The following is a 16,867-nucleotide window of genomic DNA, read 5'->3' as shown; positions in this document are numbered from 1 at the left end:
ACAAACAGACCCCACAGAGCCCCAGGACAGCAACACAATTAGACCCAACCAAATCATGAGAAAACAAAAAGATAATTACTTGACACATTGGAAAGAATTAACAAAAAAACAGAGCAAACTAGAATGCTATTTGGCCCGAAACAGAGAGTACACAGTGGCAGAATACCTGACCACTGTGACTGACCCAAACTTAAGGAAAGCTTTGACTATGTACAGACTCAGTGAGCATAGCCTTGCTATTGCAGACCTGGCTCTCAAGAGAAGACAGGCTATGTGCACACTGCCCACAAAATGAGGTGGGAACTGAGCTGCACTTCCTAACCTCTTGCCAAATGTATGACCATATTAGAGACACATATTTCCCTCAGATTACACAGATCCACAAAGAATTCTAAAACAAAGGCGATTTTGATAAACTACCATATCTACTGGGTGAAAAACCACAATGAGCCATCACAGCAGCTAGATTTGTGACCTGTTGCCACAGGAAAAGGGCAACCGGTGAAGAACAAACACCATTTTAAATACAACCCATATTTATGTTGATTTATTTTCCCTTTTGCACTTTAACCATTTGTACATCGTTCCAACACTGTATATATACATAATATGACATTTGTATTGTCTTTATTCTTTTGGAACTTCTGTGAGTGTGATGTTTACTGTTCATTTTTGTTGTTTATTTCTCTTTTGTATACTATCTATTTCACTTGCTTTGGCGATGTTAACATATGTTTCCCATGCCAATAAAGCCCCTTTAATTGAATTGAATTATATAGATGGTAGTGCATTTTGAATGCTCCGATATTCTCTTCCCCTTATCTCCCAGAAGATGCTCTGAGGATAGAGAATAAAAAGAAAACCGGATCTAAAAATCTACAAAATAGACTTCTGAATGTATCTGTTCGCATGACAGTAACCAGCCATTCTAGAATTGTTATCACAAGACAGAGAACTTAACTTCACGATGCTATGTGATGTCATAATGTAACTTCCACGCAACGGTGAATAGAATCATAAAACAAGGCATGACGTAGCCCAGATCAACTTTATCAGATAAAAAACAAACATTTATCACAGGGTTGACCACAAGATGGCCCTGTTGCATAAGTAAAGAACCCCTTTACCATCCCTATAATAAGCGATTGGTTCACAGTGACATTCATATTTTATATCTAAACCATAGGCTATCATTGTGTATAAAAAAAAACTATTCTGCAAAAGCATGTCAGTAGTTTTACCATAATTTTGCAATTGCAGCGAGTTACTGCTGAAATTATTGTTTTGCTTGTCATCAGTATCACAAGTGTTTCTGGGTCACAGTCTTGCTGCTGCATGTGTGCGTGCCGCCCGTTTCCTGCCTGTGCTGTCCAAGGTGCTGCATTCGAGAATATGGTTAAAATCAACATTATGGTTAACCAACATGGTGAACCGAGACATCAAACTAAGTTGTGCTCACTGCTCTCATCCTGTGTAAAGTTTAAGTAGTCTTTTTTTTTTTTTTTTTTTACTTGGCAAATTAGGCTACTGGATATTGGACCAGACAGTTCAATGTCGGACAATACTGCTTCACAAATGTTTCACTCCTGTCCTGATAGGCTATCACCCCCCCCCCCCCCCCCCCCCCCCCCATCTATTTTTTTTGTTCCACTGAAACAGGAAGTTTAACGGCTGCTGCTTACGCGTGTTCTATATATTTCGCCTCTGTAGATACACACTCCCAGTCGCCTCACCCAGACACCCACGGATATTGTTACAGTTATATCAGTGCAATGGAGTTATTCAAGGAGGCAGTGGATTACCTTGAGACACAGCATATCCCAGGCAAGTACATTAGTGTGTGTCTTGCCATAAGTGTGGGTTTGTATGCATGTTTTCTTTCTGTGTAAATGATGTGTGTGTTTCTACTCTATCTCAGTGGAGGCTGTAGGTGGTACAGGGCCTGATCCACTGGAGGATGATGTGTTTCCAGAGGAGGATGTGTTCTCCCCCCTCCAGACAGACAGCATGGACCTGCCCGACACGCCCGTGAGTTATTGCCCTATGGCGCCTTCCTCTCCTATTGGTCAGACCTGCACGCACGCACACGCACGCACACACACACACACACACACACACACACACACACACACACACACACACACACACACACACACACACACACACACACACACACACACACACACACACACACACACACACACACACACACACACACACATTTACAGCAGAGTGTTTTCTCTGCCTTTAAGGTCCTGCGTACCCTGGAAGAGATGCTGGTTAGGAGGCTCATGGTCCTGAGAACGGTCCTGGACAGTGAGAAGATCTACCTCAATGAGCTAGAGACACTGTTAATGGTAACACACACACACATGAACACGCTGCTCAGGGGCTTTGGTGTGTGTATTTGTTTCTAAGGGTCCTTAAGCACGCGGTTATGTATGGTGGCATACAGCATCATTTGCAATAACAATTACAACACATGTTTTCTGTTGGCTCTGTTGTCGGGTGGCATACTGCTTCCTCCTGTAGCCACAACACTTCTGTAATTCTTTGTTGAGAGAATTACTTCTCTCTTTTGTCCAGGGCTTGATTTCATTATGAAAACCATGCTCCCTCCCCTTTCTACCTGTTGACTCCACCTCACAGTCCTGAAAGGGATAAGGTGTAATATAAGCTGTAATATAAGGTGTAATATAAGCTTCTGGAAAGGATTGTTTTCTCCATATTGCTTACAACTAGTGAACTAGGGCTGAGGGAAGTGGGTGAGGTTTTGTATTGGAATTCAACCATTACAAGTAGGCAGCATTAGGAGTGAGTGAGTGTGATAGGAAGTGGTTTTGCAATAACGAGTGACCAAGTCCTTTTTTTTAATCTCTTAATTTCTCTTCTCCTTTATCTCCATCTCATTATAATAGTCATGCTTCTGCTTTTGTGTCAACAAGCAACACAAATAGAGAAATAACCCCCACTTGGTTTGGTATCGTAAGTTTGGTCAGACCCAGCCATGTTGAAAAGTATGGGCTGTTCATCCAGATGCTTGTGTTTAGTGTGAGTACTGTATGACAGTGTGTAAGAGAGAATTTGTAGTGTGCGTTTGTGTGCGCTGTGAGAGTGGGTGTCAAAAAGGCTTTTGACAGATACATGTGTCCTGTGTGTCTATATTTACTAACGTGTGAACATTTAAGCTGTGCTCGTCATTCTCTTCTCTTCTCACCCCCATCCCTCACCTCCCTTTCTCAACTTTTTTTTATCACACCCACTCTTTGTCTCTCTCTCTCTCTCTCTCTCTCTCCCCCCCATCCATCCCATCCCTCACCTCCTTCCTTCCCCAGCCTATGAAGGCCTTGAAGGCCACAGCAGGGACGTCTCAGCCAGTTCTGTCCAGCCAGCAGGTCCGAACTGTGTTCTATCAGGTGCCTGAGCTCAGAGACCTGCACAGAGACTTCTACACTTGCCTGAGGGACCGCCTGGGGCTGCTGGGGCCACAAATACACCCAGAGACAGACCCGAGGCAGGAGCCGGGGAAAGAGCAGGGCCAAATGGGCTTCCACCTAACTGTTGGAGACCTCTTCCTTAAGATTGTGAGTTACTCCTTCTGCTCCATCCATCGTTTTATTGACTCACTATCAGCTACAGGTGTCTTATTTCACACCTATTCTCACACACACAGGTGAGCCAGATAGGTGTGTATCGTGGTTTCATAGATAACTATGAGAGTGCTGTGGAGATCGTGAGGAGGTGTACTCAGACTGACAAGCGCTTCAGAATACTGGCTGAGGTAAGATTCAGAATACTGTCCGGGGTGAGCTTCAGAATACTGGTTGATGTAAGCTTCAGAATACTGGTTGATGTAAGCTTCAGAATACTGGTTGATGTAAGTTTCAGAATACTGGCTGATGTAAGCTTCAGAATACTGGCTTATGTAAGCTTCAGAATACTGGTTGATGTAAGCTTCAGAATACTGGCTGAGGTAAGATTCAGAATACTGGCTGATGTAAGCTTCAGAATACTGGCTGATGTAAGCTTCAGAATACTAGCCGGGGTAAACTTCAGAATACTGGCCGATGTAAGCTTCAGAATACTAGCCGGGGTAAAATTCAGAATACTGGCTGATGTAAGCTTCAGAATACTGGCTGATGTAAACTTCAGAATACTGGCTGATGTAAGCTTCAGAATACTGACTGATGTAAGCTTCAGAATACTGACTGATGTAAGCTTCAGAATACTGACTGATGTAAGCTTCAGAATACTGACTGATGTAAGCTTCAGAATACTGGCTTGATGTAAGCTTCAGAATACTGGCCGATGTAAGAGAGACCGACATTACTGATTTGGAAATGTGTGCATTGCAACATCTCTCTCTCTCACTCTCTCTCTCTGTCTCTATGCACTTGTTACCTCGAACGAAACACACGAATTATTAGCAAATTCATAGTTGAAGTTATGCAATCACAACCTTCTCACACTCCCTCTCTCCTGTTTTCAGAGTATGATGTTTTATAATGGATCAGACAAATCTAAGACGGAATACACCTTTGAGGGTAAGATGAAGGTTTTGCCTCTTGTTAAAGAGTCACTGCATGTCCCTCCACCCTCCACTGTATGAATCACATGTTGTTTGAATCCCTGCAGCTCTGCTGTACAAGCCTCTGGACAGAGTCACCAAGACAACCTTAGTGCTGCATGTAAGAGTGTCCCCCCCATTTCGTCCATCCATTCATTTATCTGTTCACTTAACCACCGACACTCATCTCTACACTTACCACTCTATCTCCTGTCTTCCTCCCCTTCCCACTTTCTTTCATCCTTCCTCTTTTCTCACTCCTACCTCTCTCGTCTCCTGTATAGGACCTGCTGAAGCACACTCCCCAGACGCATGGTGACCACCCCGTGCTGCTGGAGGCTCTGAGACTGTCCCAGAGCTTCCTGTCTGGGGTCAACGAGGGGTCACAGTGCAAACAAGAGGTCACCCTCAGCAGGGGCATGGTGAGATGGACAGAGAGGACACACACACACACACAGACAGACAGGGTAGATCCACACACTTGCACACACACTTACGATGCGCAGAGCACTCACCCTTATGATGCACACACATGGACACACGCACCTACTTTAACTACACACCCGTATAAAGTTTCACACACCGTATCATGACCGTCGCTGTATGTGTGTGTGTGTTGCAGCGGCGTCAGCTGATGCGTGATGGCTTCGTGGTGGATGTGTGTGAGGGGGGGCGTAACCTTTGCCATCTCTTCCTGTACACTGACCTGCTGCTATGCACCAAACTCAAGGGCGGGGCCCAAGGGTGAGTGACAGGTCCAGAATGTGTGTGTTGAAGTTTATTAAGAGACTTTCTTTTTTTTTAAATCACACAGAATGTGTGTGCATGCATTTGTCCATTTGTTTGTTCATTTGTGTGTGTGTGTGTGTGTGTGTGTGTGTGTGTGTGTGTGTGTGTGTGTGTGTGTGTGTGTGTGTGTTTGTGTGTGCCTGTGTGCGTGTGTGTCCTATCTCCCAGTAAGCAGGCCCAGTACAGGTTCTGTTGGTACCTGCCTCTAGCTGGACTGAAACTCCGCTGGGGACCAGAGATGGAGCGCACCACAGACACACACCAGCGCATACACACCATGAGAGCTAAGATGTACGTGCTCAGACACGAACTGCGACAGATCATGGTTAGTCTTTATGTGTGTGTGTGTGTGTGTGTGTGTGTGTGTGTGTGTGTGTGTGTGTATTATCCAATCATCAGATCATGGTTAGTCTTTATGTGTGTGTGTGTGTGTGTGTGTGTGTGTGTGTGTGTGTGTGTGTGTGTGTGTGTGTGTGTGTGTGTGTGTGTGTGTGTGTGTGTGTGTGTGTGTGTGTGTGTGTGTGTATTATCCAATACAACCATTACGCTGTAAAGTAATCAGATTTAAAATGTTAACTGTGTGTGTCTGTGTCCTACAGAAGCCTGTCCCACTGAAGTCCTTGGCCGCTCGAACTTCAGAGCGAGGCAGGAAGAAGATGGAGCACCTTGAACTGATGTTTCTCACACAGTCTCCCTTCCTCCCCCTGGAACTACACAGCCCCAGCGGCAAGGTACACACACACACACACACACACACACACACACACACACACACACACACACACACACACACACACACACACACACACACACACACATGTTTTACGATCCTTGTGGAGACCAAACAATTGATTCCCATTCAAAATATTATTTTCTTCTAACCCCTAACCCTAAACCTAACCCTTGCTTTAACCCTAACCCTAACACTAACCTTAGCCCTTAACCCCTAACCCTAATTCTAACCCTAACCCTTATTCTAACCCTAACCCTAATCCTAAACCTAACCCTTAAGCCTAAAATAGCCTTTTTGGTTGTGGGGGACCAGTGAAATGTCTCCACTTGTCTGAATTGTCCTTTTTTTACTATCCGTGTGAGGACTTCTGGTCCCACACACACCTAAACCCTCATACACATACATCCCCCTCTGTGTGCATTATTTTTCAGAGCCACACTCTGGTGATGTCATCTCTGTATGAACTAGAGGAGTGGAGAGAGGCCATCCACAGACTCACCGGAGATAGTGAGTGAGAGGGTAGTGTGTGTAGGTGTGAGTGAGTGAGTGAGTGAGTGAGTGAGTGAGAAATTGTGTAAGTATGTGAGTGTGTGTGTGAGTGAATGAGTGAATGAATGTGTGAGTGAGTTTGTGAGTGTGAGTGAGTGAGTGAGTGAGTGAGTGAGTGAGTGAGTGAGTGAGTGAGTGAGTGAGTGAGTGAGTGGTGTATGAGTGATTAAGTGTGTACTGTATGTGAGTAAGTGAGTTAATGAGGGAATGAGTAAGTGAGTGAGTGAGACAGTACATCAATGGTTGTAGTTTGTTGCACAGTATGCCATTCAGGTGGTCTATGATGTGTGTGTGTGTTATTTCTCAGACATAGAAACGGTTCCTCCAGATCTGCTCACCTTGACCAGCTCCTGTGTTAAACTGAGAATGACCCAACAGCCTCCCCTACACGGCATACTGCCTCGTGAGACATCGTTTCAGAGACACCTTTCTCATGATCACTTCCATTCACTTTCTCTTCTCTTTATCTACCATACTCTACATTTCACCCTCTCACTCGCTCTCTGTTGCTCTCTCTCATGAAGTGCAATTGGTTTGATGACACATTCAATTAGTTTTAGCCCAATTTTTATAAGTATTTCAATTTGAATGTGTTTTTTAATGGCGTAGAATGCCCTAAGTGCTTTCTCTTTCAGTTAATTCGCTGCCTCATTTAGGTGTCCAGTTGAGCTTATTTTTAAACCTAATTAATTGTACTGTAAGCAGTACTCTATATATTTTGTACCAATTGAGAACTTTGGTCTAATTCCCTGAGATCTGTATCTTCTCTGGAAAATCATTATTTTTGGATTTTTGGGGTTTACTGCTTACGGCCCAGGTCTGGCCGTACTGCTCTAGCAGGTCCAGGCTCTGCTGTAAGCCATGTGCTGTGGGTGACAGCAGGCACAGGTCCTATGCGAAGAGCTAGCATTCAACCTATGAATAGTGGAAACTAAAACCAGGGGCTGAGGATTTTTCTAGAATAGTGGTCAATTCGTTGATGTAAATATTAAAGAGTGCAGGGCTCAGATTGCAACCCTGGCGAAGGCCCTGCCCATGGTTAAAGATTTCTGTTATTTTCTTGCCAACTTTGATGCTGCACATATTGCCATATTGATTTAATTAGGTCATACGTTTTACCCCCTACACCACTTTCAATAACTGTGTAGAACAGTCCTGTATGCCAAATAGAATCAAATGCTTTTGGAAGTTGATAAAGCAAACAAATGTGTTGGTATTATTTTGGTGGACATGTTTATCTATCAGGGTGTGTAGGGTGTAAATATGATCAGTCGTGCGATGTTTTGGTATAAATCCAATTAGGCTTTTACTCAAGACATTGTGCTTATTAAGGAAGTTTAGAACTTTTACATTTATAATACTACAGAAAACCTTCTCCAGGTTACTGTAAAAAAATGCCTCTATAATTGTTAGGGTCAATTTTGTCTCCGTTCTTAAAGATTAGGAGGCCATCAGGTCCCCTTGCTTTTTTAAATTTGAGGGCCTGAAGTTTCTTATAGAGCTCCTGGTCAGTAATTGGGGAGTCCAGTGGATTTTGATTGTCCTTTATAGCTTTTTCTAATCCATTAAACTTCTCATGAATTTGGCGTTGTTCTGCGTTTGCAACAATTTGAACGGTGTTGTAGAGTGTTTTAAAATTGGTTATCCATATGTCACCATTTTGTATCGCTAATTCTTCTAGTTTTTATTTATTTTGGTTTTTCCAATTTTGCCAGAAGTTGTTTGTGTTTATGGATTCCTCAATTAGTGTCAGCTGCTTGCTGTTGTACTGTGCTTTTTTGGTTCTGCATGTACGTTTATAGAGTTTTAAAGTCTCACAGTAATGAAGGCGTAATTGACCATTGTTTGGGTCTCTGTGCTTTTGGTTTGATAGTGTTAAAAAAAAAAAATCTTAGCATTTTACAATCTGCATCAAACCATTTTTTGGGGTTTGTTTTTTTATCCATTTGAGTTGTGCTTATTTTGCCGTTTGCCTGAATATATTGTTGATGGTTTTTTTTGTGCTAGATTGAGGCCTCCTTCACTGTGAGTGGATGTGGTATCCAGAAAGTTATTTAAGTGTTTAGATTTTTTGGTTACTTGTTGCTTTCTGGTATTCTTCTGTGATCTTTTGAGCCCATCTGCATGAACTTCTGATTTTGTACAGCTTATTGGGCTGTGAATGTGTGGCTGGTTGATCTGGTCATGTAGAAAGAAGCTCTGTGTTTTAAAAAAAAGCTGCCTCAGTGGCCATGTTGCTATGGTTACCACCAGTAAACAGTTGGAGCTAGCCAGTAAAATTTGAATTGAGCTATTCTGCACGATTCCGATTGCTTTTTCAACTCACACTATGTCAATCTTTTCCTCCTGTGTTGATCTTCAGTTGTACAATTTGATTACCAAGATACATTTAGCTAATTTAATTTTGTTAATCTCACTCTTGACAACCAGAAAGTTATAACCAGTTCTTCTGCATGACTGCCTCTCTCTCTGTCTCTGTCTCTCCCTCTCAGTAAGTGAGGAGGAGTCTCTATGTGGGACTCTCAGTGTAGCCATTCACTCTGCCTGTGGATTACAACAGCCAGCCAGTGAGTATCCGCACACTATATCTACCATATATCTAACACTATCCAAATGCATACCACAGTGTCTATATCTTACCCAGACACAGTACATACATACAGTATACTCTACCCTCATACTCCACTGTAACACAAACCAGTAAGCTCTTTAAACAGACTGTCTCACTACTCCCTCCTAGGTGTGTATGTGTGTGTGGAGGTGGATGGCTTTGAGTTCTATGAGAGCCAAGCCCAGACCCATTCCTCTGTCAGCAGCCTCAGCCCTCACTGGGACCAGGTAAGATGCTGTACCCAGGCTAGATGTCTTCAAGGATTCACCTGTCCCTGAATACCCGAGACCCGGTCCGGGACACAGAATTTGAAAATAATGTCACGGGTCTAGGTCGGATCTGATGTGGGAGGCCTCTACTTTATATTGTTGTTTGTAACAGTGTAGGACATGAAACAGCCTCTATCTCAAGGCCATCAGACTGTTAAACAGCCATCACTAACATAGAGAGGCTGCTGCCAACATGCAGACTCAAATCTCTGGCCACTTAAATAAACGGGCTTAATTAAGGTATCACTAGTCACTTTAAATAATGCCACTTTAATAATGTTTACATATGCTACATTACTCATCTCATTTGTATATACAGTATTCTACACCATCTACTGCATCTTGTCTATGCTGCACGCCATCGCTCATCCATATATTTATATGTACATGTTCTTATTCATCCCTTTACATTTGTGTGTATGAGGTAGTTGTTGTGAATTTGTTAGATTACTTGTTCGATTTTACTGCAGTCGGATCTAGAAGCACAAGCATTTCGCTACACTCGCATTAACATCCGCTAACCATGTGTATGTGAACAATAACCCTTGATTTGCTTTGAAAGCGCATATGTCAATTAGCCTAGCCAGCTTAACTAGCTTCTCCCGGTTTGATGCTGTCAAGACAGGTACTACGTAATCATATTGGATTATAAATATCCTAGCTATGGCAGCCATTACTCTACTATAGCGTGAGTTGGCTTGGTTGGTTGCTGTCTCTCTCTCATCTCTCGCTCCTCCCTGTTAACCATGTCACTTGCTACAGATAGCAGGCCCCTCACCAGCAGCAACAGGAAATGTGAATTATTACGTTGATTATAATTAATGGAAATTTTTGTAGGGGATGATACAATTTCCATACGGGAAAATGTTCAACCTCAAATACACCACAATTTTTAAATGTCCTGCTTTGCATCAAAGTTCTCCTGCAACAGAGTGATCAAATTAAGATCCTACATCTATAAATAATGATGATGCATTTCAGTGAGGATGCTTTTATTTAAATGTTTTCTTATAAATTACCATTTGAACTTAGTCATGCTACCCGTACGTCATCAACACTCCTATTTGACAGTGGCTTGTGTTTGTCCTCAGGAGTTCTCATTCCAGGTGGATGGGGCTCAGAACCTCAGGGTGCTGGTTGTGTTACAGCCAGAGGTAGGAAAGATCTGTGAGGGCCAAGTCCTTGGCAAGACCTCCATACAGGTGTGTGTCTGCATCTGTGCCTAGATGTGTGTATTATTATCTGTTCTCCCATGTTTAGAAGGTGTGTGTGTGTGTGTGTGTGTGTGTGTGTGTGTGTGTGTGTGTGTGTGTGTGTGTGTGTGTGTGTGTGTGTGTGTGTGTGTGTGTGTGTGTGTGTGTGTGTGTGTGTGTGTGTGTGTGTGTGTGTGTGTGTGTGTGTGTGTATACTGTGTGTCACAGGCAGCTGGTGGCACCTTAATTGGGGAGGACAGGCTCATAGTGGCTGGATTGGAATGGTATCGAACACATTAAACATATGGTTTCCTTGTGTTTGATGCCATTCCATTCAATTCATTCCACTTCATTATTATGAGCTGTCCTCCCCTCATCAGCGCCCTGTGCTGTGTGTGCATGTGTGCGTGCGCCTGTGTTCACCTGTTCATGTGTATGTGTTCTAGCTGGACCCAGCCCTCCTACAGAAGCGATGGAGGAGACAGAATGTATCTCTAGGCCAGGTGGTTGTGAGTCTGTCTCTAAAGTACTACCCTCACCCTCTAGACCGGCCCAGTCTGGCCCCAGCCCAGCAACAGCGCATCTTCTGCATGCCCATTGGAGCTGTGGCACAGTGAGTCCTGTCAATCATTACAAATAGTCCAACGAGCTTTAAGGACCTGAGATTTTGGCACACTGGGTGCATCTCAATACTCTAAAGCAGTGGCAGGCAGCCTAGCGGTAAAGAGCGCTAGGCCAGTAACCAAAAGGTGGCTGGTTCAAATCCCTGCGCAGACGAGGTGAAAAATGCCCTTGATTAAGGCACTTAACCCTAATTACTCCTGTAAGTTGTTAAAACACATTTTCCATGGTCTTCAATGAGGTCCAGGGGGCCAAACTGAAAATTGGTCATATTTGTTAAAATTTGCTAAAGATAGTCCTCTATCCATCATTTTTTTATTTTTCAATTACTCCCTGACTGTCTAACTTTTATTTTGGGGATTATTAGCGAGCTGTACAGAGTCAATAAACTTTTTGAATGTAGGTCCATTATCATTTCTACACAGTTTCCATTTGCCTTTAGTCATTTTAAAGTATATTGAGTTTGTTCCTCCCCCCTCAAAAACAAAATGTACCTTTTTATTTTATCATACCACCCACGGGCCGGATTGGACCCCCTGCTCTAAAGTGACTTCCTCTCCTTTTCTCATCTCTTAACTCATTTATTCGTAAGATAATCTTCAATGACACTTTGGGGTCTACTTTAGTCTCCCTCTCCTGGTCTGTTTAATAGTGTTAGGAAGTGAAATGAAACCACTCTGACGGACCGTAACTTCTTGTAATATAAGAATAGCAGATGTGGCAAGACAAGAATGGCATGAAAATGTGCTTTCCCTTTCTCTGAATTGAAATGAGTCATTGCTCTTTGTGTGCATTGCATGTTGAATTTCTCTAGGATAAAGATCATTCAAAACACCATATGAACATCCAATACAAGTTTTTCTACAATGCCGATAGCATATAATGTGTGTATGTGCTGTATGTAGAAACACAACCCGGAGTGTGTGTCTTGTGTGTGTGTGTCCTCTTCCAGACAGGAGGGAGTCCTGGTGCCACATGTGGTGCGTTGCTGTGTAGAGGAGGTGGAGAGGAGAGGAATGGAGGAGGTGGGCATCTACAGGCTATCAGCAGCTACCAGTGACATCAACAACCTCAAGACTGCCTTCAACACCAGTGAGTCTGTGTGTGTTTTTGGTGGGGCTGGAGGTCTGTAGTTCAAGGATGTTGTGGTCTAATGTCAATTTATACTCCCTCTATCACTCTCTCTCTCTTTCTCGCTTACTCCCACCATCTCACCCTTCCCGCTCCCTTTCTTTCCCCCCTATCTCCCTCTTCCCTATCTCCCCTTCCCTTATATCTCTCCCTCCTTTCTCTCTCTCTATCCCCTTCTAGACCTGCGTGAGGCAGTGTCCAGGTTGAGGTGTGTAGATGTGAATGCTGTCTCAGGTATACTGAAGCTCTACTTCAGGGAGCTGCCGGAACCCCTTATACCTACAGAGCTGTTTCAGAGCTTCACCAAGGCGTTGGGTATGTCACACACGCACGCACGCACGCACGCACGCACGCACGCACGCACGCACGCACGCACGCACACACGCACACACACACACACACACACACACACACACACACACACACACACACACACAACACACACACACACACAAACAATTCTCCACTCATACCTGTGTTGTTTCTCTCTGTTAGACATCCCAGACCTGAGCTCCAGGAGTGTGTCCATGTTGTCTCTGCTCCAGTCCTGTCCCTCCGTCAACCAAAACACCTTCCTGTTCCTCCTCCACCACCTCAAACGGTCTCTCTCACCTCTTGTCAATACTTGTTTGCACTAAGTATGTTACTAAAAACATGATACTATTAACATATTACATGTTACTATTTACATTCGGTCATTTAGCAGACACATTTATCACAATATTAAACAAACATCATATCCATGTAATGCTGACCTTATATTGCGTACCATTGTATTTTCCACATGTATTTTTGCCAAAGACATCATATCCTTACGTGTATCTTTGTAAATGACATCATACTCTCACACGTTCTCCAGAGTGTCAGATAGACAGGATGTGAACAAGATGCCTCTAATGAACCTGGCCACTGTGTTTGGTCCCAGTCTACTGCGCCCCCCTGTGGCTGTTCTGGGGCAGAGCAGCCCGCCAGTGGACATTTCTCAGGAGGTGGTGGTGCAGGTTGGTCATAGCATTTCAACTGGGCCTCTGTGGAGAAATAATAATGATTACCTTTATAATACAATATAGTGACGATACAGCCTTTGTTCTAATACACTGAAAGAACACCTGCTCTTTCCATGACATACACTGTCCAGGTGAATACAGGGGAAAGCTATGATCCCTTATTAATGTAACTTGTTAAATCCACTTCAAATCAGTATAGATGAAGGAGAGGAGACGGACTAAATAAGGAGTTTTAAGCCCTGAGACAATGGAGACATGGATTGTGTATGTGTGCCATTCAGAGGGTGAATGGGCAAGACAACATATTTAAGTGCCTTTGAATGGCGTGTGGTAGTAGGTCCCAGGCTCACCAGTTTGTGTCAAGAACTGCAACTCTACTGGGTTTTTCACGCTCAACAGTTTCCCGTGTTTATCAAGAATAGTCCACCACCCAATGGATATCCAGTCAACTTGACACAACTGTGTGAAGCATTGGAGTCAACATGGGCCAGTATCCTTGTGGAACGCTTTCGACACCTTGTAGAGTCCACGCCCACCGCCTAATTGAGGCTGTTCTGAGGGAAAAAAGGGGGTACAACTCAATATTAGGAAGATGTCCTTAATGTCTTGTACACTCATTGTACTTTGACAATGCATCCTACCTCCCTTCTTTTCTCCTATGGCTTTAACTAACCGAGTAATGTCAAATCAGTGATTACCTGATATTAAGGAAAGGAGGATGCATCATTTTATTTTGTTGAAAGAGTACATTGATTTCAAAAACAGTCGTCAAAAGATTATGTTTCTCTGACCCTCTGTGTGTACAGGTCCAGGTTGTGTATTCCTACCTGCAGTGTGACAACCTGCCAGCAGCCCAGACCTGCTTACCACATGACACAGCGACCACTGAGGAGGATTAGACAACCAGCAAGTGAACCAACTCCTGGAAACCTCACGGTTGGCCAACAGAAACTAAGGGGAGAAAAAAAAGAAGACTTGTAAACTACAGACACTGTAAAGATTAAATGTATTTATTTGGGTTGACAGACCTGTCCTTTACTTTATATGAGGTACTAGGTCCTAGGAGGTAGAGAAATGGACAGCAGATGCACATGGGATTGTGTAAGGAGACAGTGGATTTGGGGGTGGGTTGTTGGGATTGGGGTGTGTCTGTGTGTCACACAGTGCAGATGTTGTAAAAAGGTTGGGGGTCACCTCACTGGCTTGAAATCCCATCAGTTATGGTTCAAATCCAACTAGACGGAGTTCACACACACACAAACACACACACACACACACACATACGCACACACACACCCAAGCCACTAGACTGCTTAACAATTCATAAAAATTGCCACAGGACAATTTTTATTGACACCCCCCCTCTTGTACACTGCTGCTACTCGCTGTTTGTTTTTTACCTATGCATAGTCACTTCACCCCCACCTACATGTACACAACTAGCCTGTACCCCTGCACACTGACTCAGTACCGGTGCCCCCTGTATATAACCTCGTTATTCTTATTGTGTTACTTTTTATTATTACATTTTATTTTAGCCTACTTGGTAAATATTTTCTTCTTCTTGAACTGCACTGTTGGTTAAGGGCTTGTAAGTAAGCATTTCACGGTAAAGTCTACACTGTTGGTTAAGGGCTTGTAAGTAAGCATTTCACGGTAAAGTCTACAGGTGTTGTATTCGACACATGTGGCAAATCAGGTTTGATTTGATTTGACACCATCACTACTGCACCCACCCCAATTGGGGGGGGGGGTCCTTTTGAGGCCCCACTCCCACAACACCTGGACAGGGTAGGCTAATGTTACCTCTCCCCCTCAGCCTTTTGATCCCTAATCCCACCTATCCCTAACCCGGGCCCCCCCGACCCTTTCTCCTCCTTCTCCCACCACACATTCCCACAGACTCTGAGCGTTTTGGGAAGCCCATTGCATGGTGTCAGATGTGTGTGTGTGTGTGCCTGCCTGCCATAACAACGTCCAGACCGCGCCTTGAAACAAAGAAACGCGGAACCCTCGCTATGGCCCCTGGTGTCATAAATCACCTGTCCCCACTAACCCTGCGACTGCCAAAATAAAGTTCCCATTGCAAACTACAAACACATCATAGCACAATGGAGCTGGAGCCTGGAGAAGCTGTGACTGAATAGTAGAGGGGAACAGACATCCATGACCAAAGGCTTCAGAGGACAGACAGGACTATACAATATCTTTAGGGTGGAAGGGTGAGAGGTCAAATGTACTATAGGCAAGGCTAAGGATAGGTAGAGGTGGTTAGACAGCAAAGGCGAAAGTATGTCATGCATTAACCCAGAATGAATGGACAACACCTGTGTGTGTCACTTTGTTATAATCAAAGGATATAACTGGGTTGTACAGTAACAGTATAAAAATATATGCCACTGAAAGTGAGCTGTGCTGTATTTGTAACCCCCTGTAGCTAGCTGTAGAGAGAGAGGGGGCCTGGTGGACAGAGGGTTGGGTTGGGGGCCAGAGAGAGGAGGCCTGGTGGACAGAGTGGTGGGTTGGGGGCCAGAGAGAGGAGGCCTGGTTGACAGAGGGTTGGGTTGGGGGCCAGAGAGAGGAGGCCTGGTTGACAGAGGGTTGGGTTGGGGGCCAGAGAGAGGAGGCCTGGTGGACAGAGGGTTGGGTTGGGGGGCAGAGAGAGGAGGCCTGGTGGACAGAGTGGTGGGTTGGGGGCCAGAGAGAGGAGGCCTGGTTGACAGAGGGTTGGGTTGGGGGGCAGAGAGAGGAGGCCTGGTGGACAGAGTGGTGGGTTGGGGGCCAGAGAGAGAGAGAGAAGAAGCCTGGTGGTCAGAGGGATGGGTTGGGGGGGGCAGAGAGAGGGGGCCTGGTGGACAGAAGGGTGGGTTGGGGGGCAGAGAGGGGGTAGAGAGGAGGGGTGGGAGAGAGAGGTGGGGGGGTGCGAGGGGCAGGATTTGGCCAAAGTCGAGGCACGCTTGATTAGTCCTAATCTGGGGGGACTCGGGTTGCCGTGGCCGCAGCGTGTCCGTATGGAAAGCATGCAGGCAGCGGATCAGAAGGATTGACCTCTCCCTTTCAGGTTAACAGAAGCTGTGTGTGTGTGTGTGTGTGTGTGTGTGTGTGTGTGTGTGTGTGTGTGTGTGTGTGTGTGTGTGTGTGTGTGTGTGTGTGTGTGTGTGTGTGTGTGTGTGTGTGTGTGTGTGTGAGGTGAAGCCACACAGCTCGTTGAACTTCGTCTTGGGTGTTTGATTCTGAGAATGTGTGTGTCTATGTGAGAAAGAGAGAGAGACTGAGGGAAGAAAGAGGGAGAGAAATGACAGGTGAAGAGAGAAAGAAATAGAGGAGGGGGGGGAGAGAGAGAGAGGAAATAAGAATGGAAGATAGGAAAGAGTTTGCAGGAGGTCTAATTAAACTT

General features: G+C 44.6%; 1 protein-coding gene across 1 annotated transcript; it reads left to right on the top strand.

The window, feature by feature from the left end:
- Nucleotides 1-1,722: 1,722 nt before the first annotated feature.
- LOC139379442 (active breakpoint cluster region-related protein-like) lies at nucleotides 1,723-15,010 on the top strand. Its single transcript, XM_071122253.1, has 22 exons — nucleotides 1,723-1,824; nucleotides 1,919-2,028; nucleotides 2,253-2,357; nucleotides 3,336-3,584; nucleotides 3,674-3,781; nucleotides 4,490-4,544; nucleotides 4,636-4,688; nucleotides 4,852-4,989; nucleotides 5,190-5,311; nucleotides 5,525-5,681; nucleotides 5,956-6,087; nucleotides 6,521-6,596; nucleotides 6,946-7,041; nucleotides 9,131-9,205; nucleotides 9,379-9,476; nucleotides 10,610-10,720; nucleotides 11,158-11,324; nucleotides 12,285-12,424; nucleotides 12,644-12,778; nucleotides 12,959-13,064; nucleotides 13,323-13,464; nucleotides 14,277-15,010. The coding sequence occupies exons 1-22, from the start codon at nucleotides 1,773-1,775 to the stop codon at nucleotides 14,367-14,369; spliced, it is 2,520 nt and encodes an 839-aa protein (XP_070978354.1). The 5' UTR covers nucleotides 1,723-1,772; the 3' UTR covers nucleotides 14,370-15,010.
- Nucleotides 15,011-16,867: the final 1,857 nt, after the last annotated feature.

The sequence above is a fragment of the Oncorhynchus clarkii genome, chromosome 21 (assembly GCF_045791955.1).
Source record: "Oncorhynchus clarkii lewisi isolate Uvic-CL-2024 chromosome 21, UVic_Ocla_1.0, whole genome shotgun sequence".
NCBI lineage: Eukaryota > Metazoa > Chordata > Actinopteri > Salmoniformes > Salmonidae > Oncorhynchus > Oncorhynchus clarkii.
This window is presented reverse-complemented; position numbering and strand designations above follow the sequence as displayed.

Excerpts from the sequence above, each read along its gene's own strand:
- LOC139379442 (XM_071122253.1), top strand. The coding sequence starts at position 1,773 with ATGGAGTTATTCAAGGAGGCAGTGGATTACCTTGAGACACAGCATATC. Across the intron at positions 6,597-6,945 it reads CCACAGACTCACCGGAGATA|ACATAGAAACGGTTCCTCCA; the intron begins GTGAGTGAGAGG and ends GTTATTTCTCAG. Across the intron at positions 12,779-12,958 it reads GAGCTTCACCAAGGCGTTGG|ACATCCCAGACCTGAGCTCC; the intron begins GTATGTCACACA and ends TCTCTCTGTTAG.